Below are 15,800 nucleotides of genomic sequence, written 5' to 3' on the forward strand. Positions count from 1 at the left end.
GATTCCTCTGGAAATAGCAATCAGTCACTCACAAATCACACAAAGGACACAGACTTTTTAACATAGTGCATGCCACTTTATTCAAGAGTTGGTCAATAAACTGTCATAGTAGCAATGGCTCTTAAAGACTTCTGTACAGTATTGATTGGGTTTGATTTTATAGGTTACACTTGCATGTTCACAAGGATTATAAAATATACCAAACACAGCAACATCATTCAGAGCATTCAGCAGGACAAGCCTTTTTTCAAAGTGGCGATGCAGACAGTGGTATATAATGCCCAGTAAATATACAGAGCAGACATTGTACTTTTAACCTATGTACCCTCAACTCCGCTGTTCAAACTGTAAGGCAATATATGTTTTGATTGCAATGTAGTACGGCTTTTCAAAGAGAACAGGGATCAACAAAATTTACAACATTAAATGAAGTTCAACAAAACAAGCATGTGTAACAAACAAACCAAAACGTGTGTGTGTGTATAAGAGTCTTGTACGACATGAACATTTTCTTGCAGCATCTAGCTCAAAACGATGGCAACGAAGCAGAAGATGCGTTTAAATACCTAACTGAAGAAAAAGACGAAGGCTGTGAAAACAGAGAAACATAAGAGCGGGTGGCTGTGAGAGGCAACAGTCGGGTATAGTCTCCCGGTTGTGGGTTATGGTGAATGCAGCCCCATTAGCCTTCTGCCTTTGCCTTCTACCCCATGCGTCACTCCAGCTTAAGCAGCTCCACATCAAAAATAAGGGTTGCGTTTGGTGGGATAACTCCGGGGTGGCCTGTTGTTCCATAAGCCATATCCGGTGTGCAGGTGATTTTAGCCCTCTGGCCCAGGCTCATCTGCAGCACAGGAGAGGAGAGGCGAGGGGACAGCAGAACACACTGAGTATTTATGTGCATTTTCTTGTACTTTACGCCTACGCCCGAAAAGTCCCTTGTCACAGAACACAAAACACTTTTTGACTTGTAAATTAATACCCTATTCAAGTGTCCCTGTAAACAATAACAGTGTGACAGTTGGCAGGCAAACATAATACCAGGAACCTGAAACACAAGCAGATATTCGGAACTCAGGGCTTTTGTTTGCGTACTTTACCAAGAGGCCCGACCACAAGTAAAATATGAGAAACTGCATAGTTTATTCTCCTTTCATAACAGATCTTGGTTTCTACTCACTGCAGCTGTAAAAGACCACTTTCAAGCGGACAGCAATCAAGTCAGCTACTCAGCATTACATACACAACTGCAGAAAATAAGTAATGTCAGACTGCTGTTGCTGTTGATGCTGTGACTCCATTTGTCCTCATTCATCTGTTTTCTCTAACTGAAAACTCTGTAACTGTGTATTTTCTGTGGCTGCCATTATCATACAAGAGCTGAAGGAAGGAATGTGTTACAGCTGAACCGATCTGAACTCCAATAGCTACAGTAGAATCTGTTTTACAGCCTCCCTCTCATTGTTGCTGACCACTGCAGTGCATCTAAGCACAATTTAAAAAACAAACAACTGCAGTGGTGCACCTGTTCACTGTATGAGAGCACCTTCAGAATTGCAACTAACTGTTAGGTATGATCAATTAAAACCTGGCAGTATAAATGAATAAATGAAGTTCAATATGTACTTAGAACATGGAATGCATAACGTACTGCTTAATACTAAAAGACAAAACAAGCAGGGCCTCAACCTTCCTCTCTTACCTGTGCTACTCCTTCTTCCCAGCCTTTAATGACCTCGCTATGTCCAATCTTGAACTTGAAGGGCTTGTTCCTGTCTCGCGAGGAGTCGAACTTTTTCCCGTTCTGCAACATACCTGCCAAAAAAGCATATGAAAACAAAATTTAGAGGCAAAATAAACTCAAAAATCAAAAGTGCATGGGCATAGTTAGCTGCTGCAATAACCAGGAATTTTTCTGGTGGGACTTCTTGGGTCTGTTTCAACTTCTCAAATGAACAGAGGAAATGTGAATCAGGAAGAACTGGCCTGGTTTAGTGGATTATTTTTAAAGTTAACTAGGCCATTGCTTAACTGTATGTAGACCACAGCGAGAGAAAGGGGTAACAAAGGCAAAGCGGGACTCAGCTCCTTCAGAACAATGACTGACCATTCAGGCATGACAGGGCTGTTGTTGCTGTGGCGGTTAAACTACTAAAGGCATGAAAACACTAAATCATTTCATTAGCCACAATCTCAATCCCTGTTCTTTTACTCTGAAAAGTCGTGAACTTTGGGAACCGTTGGCGGCCAGAAAAAAGCAACAGGAGCAACTTAATGGTGTTTGTTATTTTCTCTGCACAATCTATTGTTGTGGAACAGGAAACTTGTAACTGCAAACAAAGTTCAAATAACTGAGATTGGAGATTCAGAGATTATACAATATAATGCAATGCTGTGCATTACCAACCAATATAATAATGTGTTTTATTTCAAGTAATTAACATATTTAATATAATAAGATTTTAATAATAATAATATTTTGTCCTCCATCCTCTAGAAATACAGATTAAAAGGTTTCGTTTTTACATAAATAAATTAAATAATAAAAAAATAATAATAATGATCCGCTATCACTTTGGAGGTTGTTCTGGTACATTATTTTATCTCTATGTCATAGTGTGAATACTTGGCATTTAAAGCTGGTGTTAGCTGAAGTTTAGTTACAGTGTCTTGCTCATCCAGTCATATGAAAGTTGGTACTGTACTCCTTCTCCACTTTCATTCCCCCACTAAACTTAGAAGGTCCATCATTTCCAAGAAGTCCAGTAGCCCAGATATGAGCGGGCTGGGCCAGGTCCAGCTGCGGAGTCATCAGGTTCACACCCCCTGGTGAATACCACCTGCTGCAGGGCATTCGAGTAGCAGAAACACAAAACCTTCTTGCAGAAAAGTCGTTTGAGTTTCTAGCAGCAGTTGGCTGCACACTGAAGAAAAACCCTGACACAGAAAATGCATTTCAGCTAAACTGAAATGCATTTTTACAGCAGTGCATACTCCTGCAGGTTGGGGCTGTCTCTGTGCAGTTTGCATGTCCTCCCTAAGCCTATGTGGGTTTCCTCTGTGTGCTTCGGTTTCCCCCCACATATGACAAACCTGTTTGTTAGATTAATCAGAGATTACCTGTCTATCTCAGCCATGTGATAGAGCGTTCAGGATGAACCCCAATTCATTGCCCTGCATCTGTTGTAACTGGTTTCAGTTCACTCCAAACTCAAAGATGGAAAAAAAAAATACTGGTGGCTGCCAGTGCTACCCCTCAGCTTCCTAGTGGGTATCAATTTGTTTGGTAGTGTATAAATAGTATCAATTTCAAAATCGTACGTCACCTTTTTCTCAACTCATCACATTCACAAGATTTTCAGAAAACTTGACCTCTGACCTAGAGGTCACTGAGATTTGAAGTCGTCTGATATTTATAGTAGATGCAACCACCGTATCAAAATCCTGCAATTCCTCTGTGACAGGAATGATAGACCGAACCACATATTTCACTCTTTACACACTTCTTTATTCCGGATGTCGCTTCTTAGACACAGCCGGAGCTTAGCTGACAGCCACACACAACAACAACAACAAACCCCAACCTCAGGTCCCGGCACGTTTAATATAGGGGAGGCGTGATGAGCTGATCGAGCTCAGGTGTGTCAGCCTCCCCCACAGCCGTGCCACGAACCACGCCCCGCCACAGCTTCATTCTGGAGTTATCCCAGTCACAAGATTTTAAGAAAACTTAACCTCTGACCTTGGCCCTGAGGTCGAGGTTCAACCAGCCCTGAAATTTTTATTAGCTGCACCGATGCGCCTCCATTGAGTCGTTCTCAAGTTATCGCATTGACAAACTTCTGTGTTCACGCCGCCCACCCACCCAGTGGGGTGACGACAATACCCCACCGTGTTTTTACGGCTGATGTGTAAAAAATCGATGGACTGTGACACAACAGAACGCAGACACAACAAACACACTCATGCTCAGTGTGTCCTTCCTGGCCGGGAGGGCCATCCCAATGGAAAGTGGGCCGGCCTCTGGTGCTGGCCCCCCGCCCTCCGTTGTAAAGTGAAAATTTACAAAAACAAGGCAGAGGCTCAATCAATACACATCCTCAAAATATCATCAATATATCAGTCGGGCTCCAGTCTGGACACAGATAGCTCATTTCACACAGGCAGCTAGGTGTCTGCCCCTGCCAGACCACACCCTTCACCAGGGGTGGCCAGCATGGGACCAGGCTAAACGAGGACCAGGCCGTGGACTATGAATTGCAACACATTGGACCCTGTGTTAATATTCTATAATAATCTGTTTCCTGGAGATCACAGAGATAGCCATAGCAAAATCCCAAACTGCTAACTAAACCACACTCGTATCACTGCTCTATTATCACTATTTGTACAGCCGAGCATGGGTGAGGTCTTTGCAAAAATACAGCCAAGCCTGTCCCTTCTGAGGTTGGCTCCTAGGCTCTCCTTGTGAGAAGCTTACACTTGGTAGTGGCTAGCTATCGCTGTAAAAAGCCATTCCACACAGGGGTGGGGCTATTTTTACTTTGTTTACCTTATCCTGTCTTAGCCCCTGTCTAGGATGGCTGCCAACACAGCAAGCCCCTTGGCTCAAATGTGGATGAAATGAGATGTGTGTAAAGCTATCTGAGTATGTGACTTACATGTCTGCTGTGTTTCACACCTGCAGGCACAGACATCTTAATAACAAGAGTCTTCATCATTCTTCATTTCTATAGCCAAGCAACTGGGATAGGGCATATGAGTAAAGTTGACACCGGAGCCTGAAAGTAATCCTCAGCCATGACTTAAAAGTTACTCTAATACTATCATTAAGTGCAAAAAGAGCTTTTTTCTAACTAGATATGGAGTGTCCTAGATCTTTAGTGGAGCCTAGTAGTTCACTTGATAAATAATAATGTGCTCGAATATCACTTTTCCTCCAGTCTTGCCTGCCAAGTAGGTGCTGCATAGATATTCGATCCATGTTCATAACACAAGTTGCAAAAAGCCTGTGAAGCACTCAGACAACCCAATAGTCAATGATTTTCAGCAGAAGCCTTTCTACTAATCTTGGAGCCTCCCATTGTTTGCTCAACTATATGAACAACCACTCTCCCATGGAGGAAGACTTTGGCATCTTCTGACACACAGCTTGATCTATTTCTGGGTCAAACACGTAGAACCGCGAGGTCTCAGTTTCTGTCTGTTTTATGCTAAAGTCTGGAGGACAAACATGGTAAGGTATGATGTCCACATTTAGGAATGACATCACATGCAGCACGAGCTTCATGTCAAAAGAGGCTACAATGCCATTCATCTTCGTAGCTTAGTGCCATACTTCATCAAACTTAAAACCGCATGAGCTACTTTTGTTGTCTCATGTTGACTGACATCAGATCTGCTTTAATTTTCCTCTTGCAGCAAAATGAGCTTCAGACTGCAGGACTGCAGCTGACAGAGCTGCCACTCTGTGAGCAGACTTGCAGTCAGCCATGAGAGAAACAAGAATGCAAGACAGGATAAATTATTGGAGGCCTGAGCCATCAACGACCACTCGGCTAATTTGGGTGGCTACAACTTTCACCAGAGTGAGAAGAAGGTCGCTCGCATATCTGAGCGTCTGTGTGCTTCTGGCATGTGTGCATCTGCATATTCAAAATCCCAGAGGTGAAAGTGAGAGTCAAAAATTGCACAGCATTAAGAGAATGCGTGAGAAAGCCTCTCCAGCAGAGTGGCTTCATATCCCAATATGTATTGGGAAATCACTCTCTCTCCTTACTCTTACTGTTTGCCTTTGCTATCTGGAAAACACCAGGGGAGGGTGGAGTGGAGTTGAGGGTACAGTCTGTGTTTTTGCACCGAGAGCCAGCTGACTTATGTTACAAATCCACACCAACCTGTATTACAAACATTATCTTTTTTTCAGAGTGTCAGCTAATCTTGTCGTGTAGCTTTTAATTAAAACACTTGTCCTCTGGGGCACTGAAACTGTGAAGTATAATCTTAAAACTTCCCTGCCTCAGTTTCTTACAAATCCCTTGATAACTACCTGAAACTAGTTGAACCGATGTATCAAATTTAACTGGGTTAACATAATAACAGTTCAGCAAGGAATTAAAAAAACCCTCCTCCCTCACTATAGGATCGGAGACTTGTTTATGAGTCCATAAAAACCTTGATGTGAGGAACACATTATATCAATTCTGCAGATTACAACACAAATACTCCCAGATTATCTACATAAACCACATTCTTAGCCAATTTCATGTGTTCATCACCAAGTTCAGCTCTACCCTTAAATATATTTTGCAAATGCACTTCCTGGAGCGGTTGGTCCTGGCTCAGCTTCGGCGCCTAACAAGCTCATCACTGGACCCACTTCAGTTTGCCTACCAGCCTGGCATTGGAGCGGATGATGCCGTCATTCACCTCCTACATCGTTCCCTCGCTCACCTAGAGACCGCTGGAAGCACTGTGAGAATCATGTTCTTTGATTTCTCCAGTGCCTTCAACACTATTCTTCCCTCGGTTCTGAAGGACAAGCTGGAGAACTCTGGAGTGGACCATCACCTCACTACCTGGATTTTGGACTACCTCACCGACCGACCACAGTATGTGAGGACTCAGGGCTGTGTGTCGGACAGGGTCGTCTGCAGTACGGGGGCCCCACAGGGAACGGTTCTGGCTCCGTTCCTCTTCACCATCTACACTGCAGACTTCTCCCACAATTCCACCCAGTGCTTCCTGCAGAAGTTCTCTGATGACTCTGCAATAGTCGGCCTCATCACTGATGGGGACGACAAGGAGTACAGAGGACTGACTCAAGACTTTGTGGACTGGTGCCAGCTGAACTACCTCCAGATCAACGCCAGTAAAACCAAGGAGCTGGTGGTAGACTTCCGCAGGCACAAGCATTCTCCACTGCAACCACTGAACATCCAGGGTATGGACATTGAGGCTGTGGACAGCTACAGGTACCTTGGTGTTCATCTGAACAACAGACTGGACTGGACTCATAACTCAGACGCCCTCTACAGGAAAGGGCAGAGCAGGCTGTACCTGCTGCGGAGACTCTGGTCGTTTGGAGTGGAGGGCCCACTCCTGAAGACCTTCTATGACTCTGTGGTGGCTTCTGCTATCTTTTATGGTGTGGTCTGCTGGGGCGGCAGCATCTCTGCTGGGGACAGGAAGAGACTGAACAGGGTGATCCGAAGGGCCAGCTCTGTTCTAGGATGCCCTCTGGACCCAGTGGAGGTGGTGAGTGACAGGAGAATGGCGGCTAAGCTGTCATCCCTGTTGGACAACGTCTCCCACCCCATGCAGCAGACTGTGACAGCACTGAGCAGCTCCTTCAGTGGGAGACTGCGGCACCCACGGTGTGGGACGGAGAGATTTCGCAGGTCTTTCCTCCCCACTGCTGTCAGACTCCACAACAAAGACTTTAACTGAACAAACACACACATCCACACATGTGCAATAACACTAAGTGCAATAATCTTTTCTGGCATCGTTGTATTTTTACTCAGTTGTATATAGCATTCGTATTCTATTTTTATCTTATTGTATATTTTTATTCTATTTTATTCTACTGTATATAGTATATTATTTTATTCTATTCTGTACAGCTGTGTACTGTATTTATTCTTATTGTATTCTAATTTTTGCGTCATAACTTTTGCACTGTCCACTTCCTGCTGTGACAAAACAAATTTCCCACGTGTGGGACTAATAAAGGTTATCTTATCTTATCTTATCTTATACAAAACTGTATTTATAGCTCTTTGGGCGTTCCTTTATTGAAGCCTCAGTTTGGCTCAACTATGTATTTTTGAGTTGTATTCCAATAAGTATAAGCATCTTATGAGTAAGTTACCGTAAATCGAAACAAAAAGACAAACAAAAGATGGGGAGTACAGTACCTCAATGAAATAGGTGACGAATGTAACAAAAAGAAGAGTACCCATGCTAATTGTTGGGGGTGGCTATGGATCAAGTGGTAGAGCTGGCTGTCCATCACCAGCTCCTACAGTCCAAGTGTCAAAGTATCCTTGGGCAAAATACAGAACTCTGAGTTTCCCCTGATGCATTCATGGACGCGTGAATGTGTAGTAAAGTGGTTAGGTATGGATAAAAGCAATGGATGCATATGTGATTAGGATGAGATTTGTAATAGAAAGTGCTTTGAGTGCTCAAATTGAGTAGAGAGGCACCATGTAATTCCCAGTCGATTTACCATTTGTAGATTTTGCAGACAGGATTCTTTACATTTGTCCCTCTTATAAATAAAAAAATGCAACAGGTAACAACACGGAGAAAGGAAATAAAGCAGAAAAAGGAAAAGCTTTTTTATATGTGCAATCCAGCAGAGGTGGTGCGGTCTTGATGGAGTTTAAAACTTAAAGGGGACCTATTGTGCTCATTTTCATCCCCTATGTTTAATTCTTGCTCACAGCGAGAGAAGGTCTGCATTATTTGCAGATCTAAATTATTCTTACTTTAAGATTAGAAATACTTTATTTGTCCTAGTATTGGGAAGCTCTTTATATAATCCTGGGTTTTGATGCATTACCTAAACGTCAACAACCTCACCAGAACCCAAAGTTTAGACACCTTTAAATCCCAAAACTCTGATGCACGATTCGAATGAAACAAGGGACCAGAACTGGGCAAATTCTACCATTCTTGGCATGGACATGAGACTGGCCGCTCAGCCTCCAGTGTGTCCGATTACGAGTTTCACGCATAGAGCAGTGCAACAGGACCAGGCAAATGAATTAATTTTTAATTAATTTTTGGCTTTCAATATTGTAACAATATATCCATCCACCCATGTTCATAACTGCATATTCAACAGTAGAGGGGAGCAGAGACACCAAGTGTCAATCAAACCCTTACTCTAGAATGCTATGTGGCACATCTCAAGAGCCTAGCTTCACAATTTGAGACGTATAAATTAAGATTACATTCGCCTGACATATGAAGGATCCCCAGTTCCAGACACAAACCCAGCCTCGAGGGATCACCAGCTAGTCTACTTACAGGGCCAGACTGAAGCAGATATATGGAAGGGTTGCATCAAACATGCAGATCCATCCACTAGGCGACTCAATGGAAATAAGGCAGCAGCCAAAAAAATGGGATACCTGAAATTAGGCTTAAAGGCAAATCCAACTTTCCCCAGAAGAGTTTACAGCACAACATCCTAGTATAAGGTACAGTATAGGGCATAGTTGTTGTGGATCGTTTTGTCTCTAATGACACACACACACACACACACACACACACTAGTCAAACAAAGCTGCAATTTTCACATAAGGTTAAACACTATGCATAGGTCAATCAAGATATACAGCCAGTATTACAATAGATTAGGAAAATCACATTAACCCATTTCAAATGATGAAAATGAAGTCCCAAAGCTACAAGATGGAACTACATGGACGTGTACGTTCAATAAAAATAAATAAATACTTACAAACTCGAAACCAACCCTCTTTACTACACAGACCATAGCCAGAGTGTGTACAATTGCATTTATAACCACATAATAACCATGTGATACTCAGACAGTCAACAGACGAGATGCCAGCGAGGTTTATTTACTTTCTGTCTGACCTAGTTGTGTGGTCTGCTAACCCGAGGCCATAGAGCAACCCAAATTCATTTCCCAAAAGTCTCAGCGTCTTATTGTCCCACCTAAAAACTTGGCAATCTGACAAGACACAAACAGGAAAAACATGCCCATTTGAATGAATATGTGCATGTCAGCACACCCTAAAACAAAAACAAAAGAAAAAACAGTATTTTCTGGTTCTGTCGGCAACTTGCAAGTGTAACCAACACTCAGTTACACAATGTTACGAGCATTTTGCGTATTTTGAAAGCTTGGTGTGTTGTGCACATATTTCCCCCTATGGACTCCAAGACAGAAAAAAATGCAGAGAATGAAAAAAGGGGGGGAGAGAGAGAAGAAAGAGAAAGGAAGTTACCTATGTAATGAACAACACATGTTTGGCCTTTCTTTGGAAATGTTCTTCCTGTTAATGAAAGAGAGAAAAAACAAGTGTTAGTGTGTGTTTGTATACTCTCTGAGGCTGGCAGGTTAATCTTGTAATTAGACTGGCAGTCTCATTAGCAAATGCAAGGTTCAGTCTGGTGGGGTGCTGATGCCAGTACTGTTGCACCCTCTTTACACTTTCGGACATACTAAAGTGAGATATGCATCTGTCATCCTCATGCTGTAACTTTAGCCTGCAGGCATTTTTTTTCCTACACAGTAATAGAAATAGTAGAGTAATTAGCTATCAGATGCACTTTAATTTAGCAGTGCCTATAAGGACACTGTAGTCTGCCTTACCCAGCCCTAGATTTGGTGTCTTTCACTCTTGAGCTGACTGACTGCTTACACATGAGTAACTCTTCAAATGTTTCCCTACGTGCCTATGTGCTAATGCTCAATTTTAAAACACCGGACGGAGTTTGACTTCACAGGATAGAGAGTTCTAGAAAGATGCCGTGCAGGCGTCAGTGATTTTAAACTGTAAAAGAAGAAACTAAACTAAAATCAAAACAGGGTAAAGCCGCAGCATACTACCGTTAATTGCTAAATATCTACGGGATATATTCAGTCGCGTCGCACACATCTTAATATTAATCTTGACAAAAAAAAAAGTAAATATTTAAAAATATCTGAATGGCATTCCGGGGAACTACCGTGCCCCGACAACACCAGCACCACCAACCCTCATCAAAGCACACATAGGCGAATAAATCCGCTTACCATCACCGGGAGATATCGTCTCGACCTCCACGCCCATGGTTGTGCTGCTTCAAATATTAGCTATAAAGCATACAGCCGACAAAGCTTTTTTTTCTTAGAGCCAGTTCTACCCTTTTGCAGCTACAAGTCGGGCTTTAGCGACAGAAACCAGGCATTCACCCACCCGCGGTAGCTACAGCCAACCGTGAGACAGCCAAGATATTTTCCACTTCGCAGGGAGGCAGCGTAGAGATCTACAACCCCACTACGTACGTCGTCTTCAGCCCTGCAGACCCCTGGAGGTGAAATAAAGCTCGAGTGTCTAATGTCAGTTGAATTTTCATTTTCTGGTTTGTCATAGTCTTTATTAAGTTTATCAAGTCCCTCTAAGTAAGCCAATTGTTTTTTATTAATTCGGGCTATATAAAACTAGAGCGCTTGTTAAAAGTGAACTACGTCTCCCACAATGCACCGAAACTGTCGAGTAGTTTTGCTTCCGTGTCATTTACTAAGAAACGTTGGAGGCGATTTTTAACCGGTAAAACGTGAGTTTGCTGACATGAGAGTTAATGTTCACTGTTTTATACGAGCTCCTTGGAACGTGTTTTTAGTTTTGTAAGGTATGCTGAGCTTTAAAACTCATGTTTGTGTCGAATCTAGCTTTAATTATCTGTTTGCGCGATATATTTTTTAAAGGGAAGCAGCAAGTTAATCTCGCTAGTGATTTCCAATGTTTATTAATTGAATTAATGAGCATTTCTCCTTTTCGTGGTTTGTGTCTACGCGTTTTAAGCTGATGTGCAGTAATCAATCCACACAGTAAATCTGTTTTCTGAAGAATCTGATTGTGTTTAATGTGCTCCAGTGTTAAAATGGTGTTTACATTTTAAGTCTGTTACAGTTTTCTTTCTCTGATGACGTGTATTTGAAGACTTAATGTACTTTTTGTAATCATGTCAGAGTCTAAAAAGACAAATACTTTAATGAGACACTCTTATTCAACACATACTAATGTTAATACCCTTAGGTCCTAAAGGGCCTGTGTGTTGTTAAGGTCATCAGGCGTAAGCAGCTATAGGTGTTCGTCACCACTGCCTCAGGCACAGAGGGATTAAAGCATGTACTTGGAAGGAGACACAAGAGAGGCTTTTGCCATTCTTAATCTGCATAGGTAGCAATAGCCACTTGTCGTCAAGACCCATTTAGAAGACATACAGGACTCTATTATCAATGTTAACGCTGTGACTCTTTTGTTTTCTTTTGCTCTTTGGATAAGCTTCTTCATACCTGCCAGGATGGATCTTGGTAAGGCAAAGCTGCTCAGGACAGGTCTCAACACACTGCACCAAGCCATCCACCCTGTGCATGGGATTGCTTGGACAGATGGCAAGCAAGTCTGTCTAACATCTCTCTACTTTATCAACGGCGATGTGAAGTTTGGCGACACAAACGTCATCGGGCAGTTTGAGCATGTCTTCGGACTCTTCTGGGGCCCCCTGTGCTGCTCTGATTCTCCCGCCTTGCTGGCTGTGCAGCACAAGAAGCATGTTACCGTGTGGCAACTGCAGCTCAGTGCTCTTGAACAGAACAAGCTGCTGTGCACGCAGACCTGTGAGATGAGCGAGCCTTTCCCCTTGCTTTCACAAGGCTGCGTTTGGCACCCTAAACTGGACATTCTTGCTGTGCTGACTAAGAGAGACACCTCTGTGCTGTTTTCTGTCAGGGTGGACAACAGAAGAATCAAAGCAGATATCAAAGGTAGTGGACTCATCCACTGTGCATGCTGGACTAAGGATGGCACACGCCTGGTGGTGGCTATAGGCAGTGCCCTTCACTCCTACATCTGGAATGACATCCAAAAGAGTCTGGTGGCCTGTTCCTTCTGTCCCATCTTTGACGTGGGAGGCTATATCTGTGCCATTGAGGCCACCGGGGAAGCTCAAGTAGCTGTGGCTACGGAGCTGCCGCTGGATAAATTATGTGGGTTAAATTCTGGCATAGCGTTCGACTTACCAGCAGAGACAGAGGCCCTGCACGGCCATGGCTCTCACATGTCAGATGATGACAGCCTTCTGGATTCGAGGAGAAGATCCTTCGAATCTGAAAGGTCCTACATCCCTAGCTCAGGTCCTCTTGATATTACCCATCTTCTGGCGAGACACCGTCGCTCTGACCCCAGCCCCCTTATCCATTTGCGTCGCAGGGACACTGTAACAGGCTCCGGGCAGGACTCCTCGCACCTCATTCTGGTTACCTATGAGCGAAAGGTCACCACCACTCGTAAAGTCAGCATTCCAGGGATTTTGGTCCCAGACATTGTGGCTTTTGATCCCCGTGGTTCCACAGTTGCTGTTGCATCAAACACATGCAACATGGTTCTTGTGTACTGCATCACAGCCTCCACGATGCCAAACATACAGCAGATCTCTCTGCAGCAGAACGAGAGACCCAAAGGAGTCTGTTTCCTCAGCGATAAGATTTTACTGTTGATGGTGGGTCGCCAGAAGTCCAACGACCCCGCCTTCCTCCCATCTGCTAACACTGACAAATATATTCTTCATCTCATAGCCAAAGAGTTGATCTACGATGGAGAGTCGCCTATGTCTCCTATCATACCATCCTCCTCTGCTCAGAGCCATGAGTCCACCTCTAATTTCTGCACAGGGATTAGGAGGCACTCAGAGCACCTGTCAAAGGATGACAGAGAGCGCCCAGGGATAAAAGACTTGATACTGCCTGGAAGGGGGGTAGTTTGCTCACCGGGGAACAGGCGGAGATTGGTCGAGGAGGTGAGAAGCAGCGAGCACAGCCCCATCACCAGCTCTGTGGACTTATCAGACAGAGCCCCGTCCAGTGCCTCTTCAGTTACAGTGGAAAACTTTGACATGGACCATGTCAGCCGCATGGCCAGCCTGGCGGTGGCCGGACAGGTCAGCAGAGATTCCAGCCGAGCCAGTTCTCCTCGCTTCGAACCATCTGACAAGATGCACACAGAGCCGAAGCTGCCTATGCCTGAAAAGACTCCCGGCAAGGCCAAGGAGCGCGCGCTGGAGCAGCTCGTTCACAACATGGAAAGACTTTTTACACGCTTTGCAGAAGTGCAGCAGTGCCTGACAGAAATCAGAGATTACACTCAGAATGGCAAAAAGGCCCCAAGTGTCTACCCTAATGCCAGCGAACCCCCGTATGTCAATGTCACATGCCAGGTACAGTTTTACGTGTTATGTTTGATACCCTATTTTATATATATATATATATATATATATATATATATATATATATATATATATATAAGTTATATAACTTATATAAGTTAAGTAAGTTAAATAAGAATATTGCATTTTTTAACATAATAATAGCCACGAGCATGTCTCTTTCCATCACATTTCCTTTCTTTGTGCTCACGCAGAAGCAGTTGTCAGAAAATGTTTTTATTGACGAGCGGAGGCCGGTGTTGCTGTGCGACGGTAAACTGTGTCTGCGTGCGCTCCAAGACCTCTTCAACCTTACCATCGTGGAGATGATGTATGGTATGTTCACAAAATTGGATTTGGCATCAGTAGGTCAACAGTAACAAAGTATAGCAAATAGCACGTGTCCTCTGCTACTTGTTTTCTGTTGTTTGTGCATTTTAAGTGGCATTTCCCTTAATGTAAAGCAGTACCTAAGCTGCCTTTGTGCAAAAGCCTCATCTGTTGTTTTTCATGTGCGATTAACCGTGTTGTGACACAGGGTGTAAAGGGTTAATTAACTAAAATCACTCTGAGGAAATTTCTTCTGGTCCTCAAGTGGGGTCAACTGCAAGTCATTGACTAAATGTTAAGATCTGTATGCTCTTGCTGGCTTTATTCACCATGAAGGCATCCCCCTCAGATTGCTCTGTACTTTATAAGAAACCTTATTTATTGCAGTCAGTTGTAATTTCAGGCAGCTTGTGGTGGCATTGTTCTTCCGATAGCGTGCGTGAGCTATAATTGGAAGTGATTAAAAGCCTAAGTCAGATTATAAGGTCTTAAACAAAAGCAGCTTACTACCATTTAATGTGCATAGTGTTTTGTTGCTGCTGTAGCAAAGACTGGCTTTCCTAAACTGAGACCACCAAAATGTAGGTCGCACAAACTACAGTTTCTAAACTACACTGACATTTAGAAAACCATACTGAGTCAAAAAGTCCTAATTGTCGTTTTGTTTTTGTTTTTCTCCAGGACCGTTGTGGGTTGTACTTGTGGCAGATGCAGATGGCTTTGTCCCTCTGACATTTAAGCCTAAGGAGGAGCTCACGGTGCGGAACGGGAAGCGGAAATCAACCCTGCGGACTCCCGGGAGTCCAGAGAACTCTTGCCCATCCAGTCCAGCCCCCAGCCAAAGCCCCAACACAACCACAGAGGCCTCCGTGTAGCCACTACTAACGCACAGTTCAATATATGGACTCACAAAACAATGTCCCTCTGTTATCATGATGTATTCGACTGTCAAATGGACCGCAGCTGTATGACAAAATTACTCTTGTGTGTGTTGAAATGACAGCCGTTTGACAAGAGATGCTCATTGCACTCCATGCATTGTTTACATTTTCTTCTTTTAAAAAAACAAAACCTGTGCAGTTCATGTTTTTGCTGAAGCAGGACGTGCTGATTAGCAGTCCAGCAACAGCGGCGAGTACGTTTTAGATATGTTTGGGACATGTTTCTGATTGTTCTGACGTCTTATATGAACAAATGGAGGCTAATGTTGTTGTTTTTTTTGAAGCAGAAGTAGATGTATGAAATTCAGGTTTTACACTTAAAATGTCAAGTTTAGCACTTTAACATCTCAAATGTTCTGTCTACGAGAGACCCAAAGGATTTTCCATCCTGCTAGAATTTTAACACGTTCAGGAAAACCCATGTGACCACTAGAGGGGGCAACAGTCAACAGTAACTTTTCTCTCATGGTCATACCCTGCTGTTAGGACCGCTGTGGTTTGTTTTGAATGTCCAAAGAAAGGAATGCTTGGGGAGCTTTCTGAAAATTAAATTTGTATATGTAGTGCTTCCTCGTC

The 15,800-nt window shown here is 43.4% G+C and overlaps 2 protein-coding genes across 7 annotated transcripts; one reads left to right on the forward strand and one right to left on the reverse strand.

Moving 5' to 3' along the window:
* Positions 1-49: 49 nt before the first annotated feature.
* fkbp1b (FKBP prolyl isomerase 1B) lies at positions 50-11,001 on the reverse strand. 2 transcript variants are annotated; one of them, XM_080883747.1, is made up of 4 exons: positions 10,781-10,991; positions 9,990-10,037; positions 1,703-1,815; positions 51-844 (listed from the first exon to the last, which is right to left on the reverse strand). In XM_080883747.1, the coding sequence occupies exons 1-4, from the start codon at positions 10,815-10,817 to the stop codon at positions 716-718; spliced, it is 327 nt and encodes a 108-aa protein (XP_080739873.1). In that variant the 5' UTR covers positions 10,818-10,991; the 3' UTR covers positions 51-715. The 2 variants fall into 2 exon arrangements, with proteins under 2 accessions (XP_080739874.1, XP_080739873.1); XM_080883748.1 differs by lacking the exon at positions 9,990-10,037 and having other exon boundaries at positions 50-844; positions 10,781-11,001.
* On the forward strand, positions 10,929-15,785 carry wdcp (WD repeat and coiled coil containing). 5 transcript variants are annotated; one of them, XM_080883742.1, is made up of 4 exons: positions 10,929-11,061; positions 12,036-13,965; positions 14,169-14,289; positions 14,965-15,785. In XM_080883742.1, exons 2-4 carry the CDS (start codon positions 12,055-12,057, stop codon positions 15,156-15,158), a joined length of 2,226 nt encoding a protein of 741 aa, XP_080739868.1. In that variant the 5' UTR covers positions 10,929-11,061; positions 12,036-12,054; the 3' UTR covers positions 15,159-15,785. The 5 variants fall into 5 exon arrangements, with proteins under 5 accessions (XP_080739868.1, XP_080739867.1, XP_080739866.1 ...); XM_080883741.1 differs by having other exon boundaries at positions 10,998-11,086; XM_080883740.1 differs by lacking the exon at positions 10,929-11,061 and adding an exon at positions 11,118-11,304.
* The last annotated feature ends 15 nt before the right edge of the window (positions 15,786-15,800 follow it).

Source organism: Rhamphochromis sp. 'chilingali', assembly GCF_963969265.1.
Source record: "Rhamphochromis sp. 'chilingali' genome assembly, chromosome: 5".
Taxonomy (NCBI): Eukaryota; Metazoa; Chordata; class Actinopteri; order Cichliformes; family Cichlidae; genus Rhamphochromis; species Rhamphochromis sp. 'chilingali'.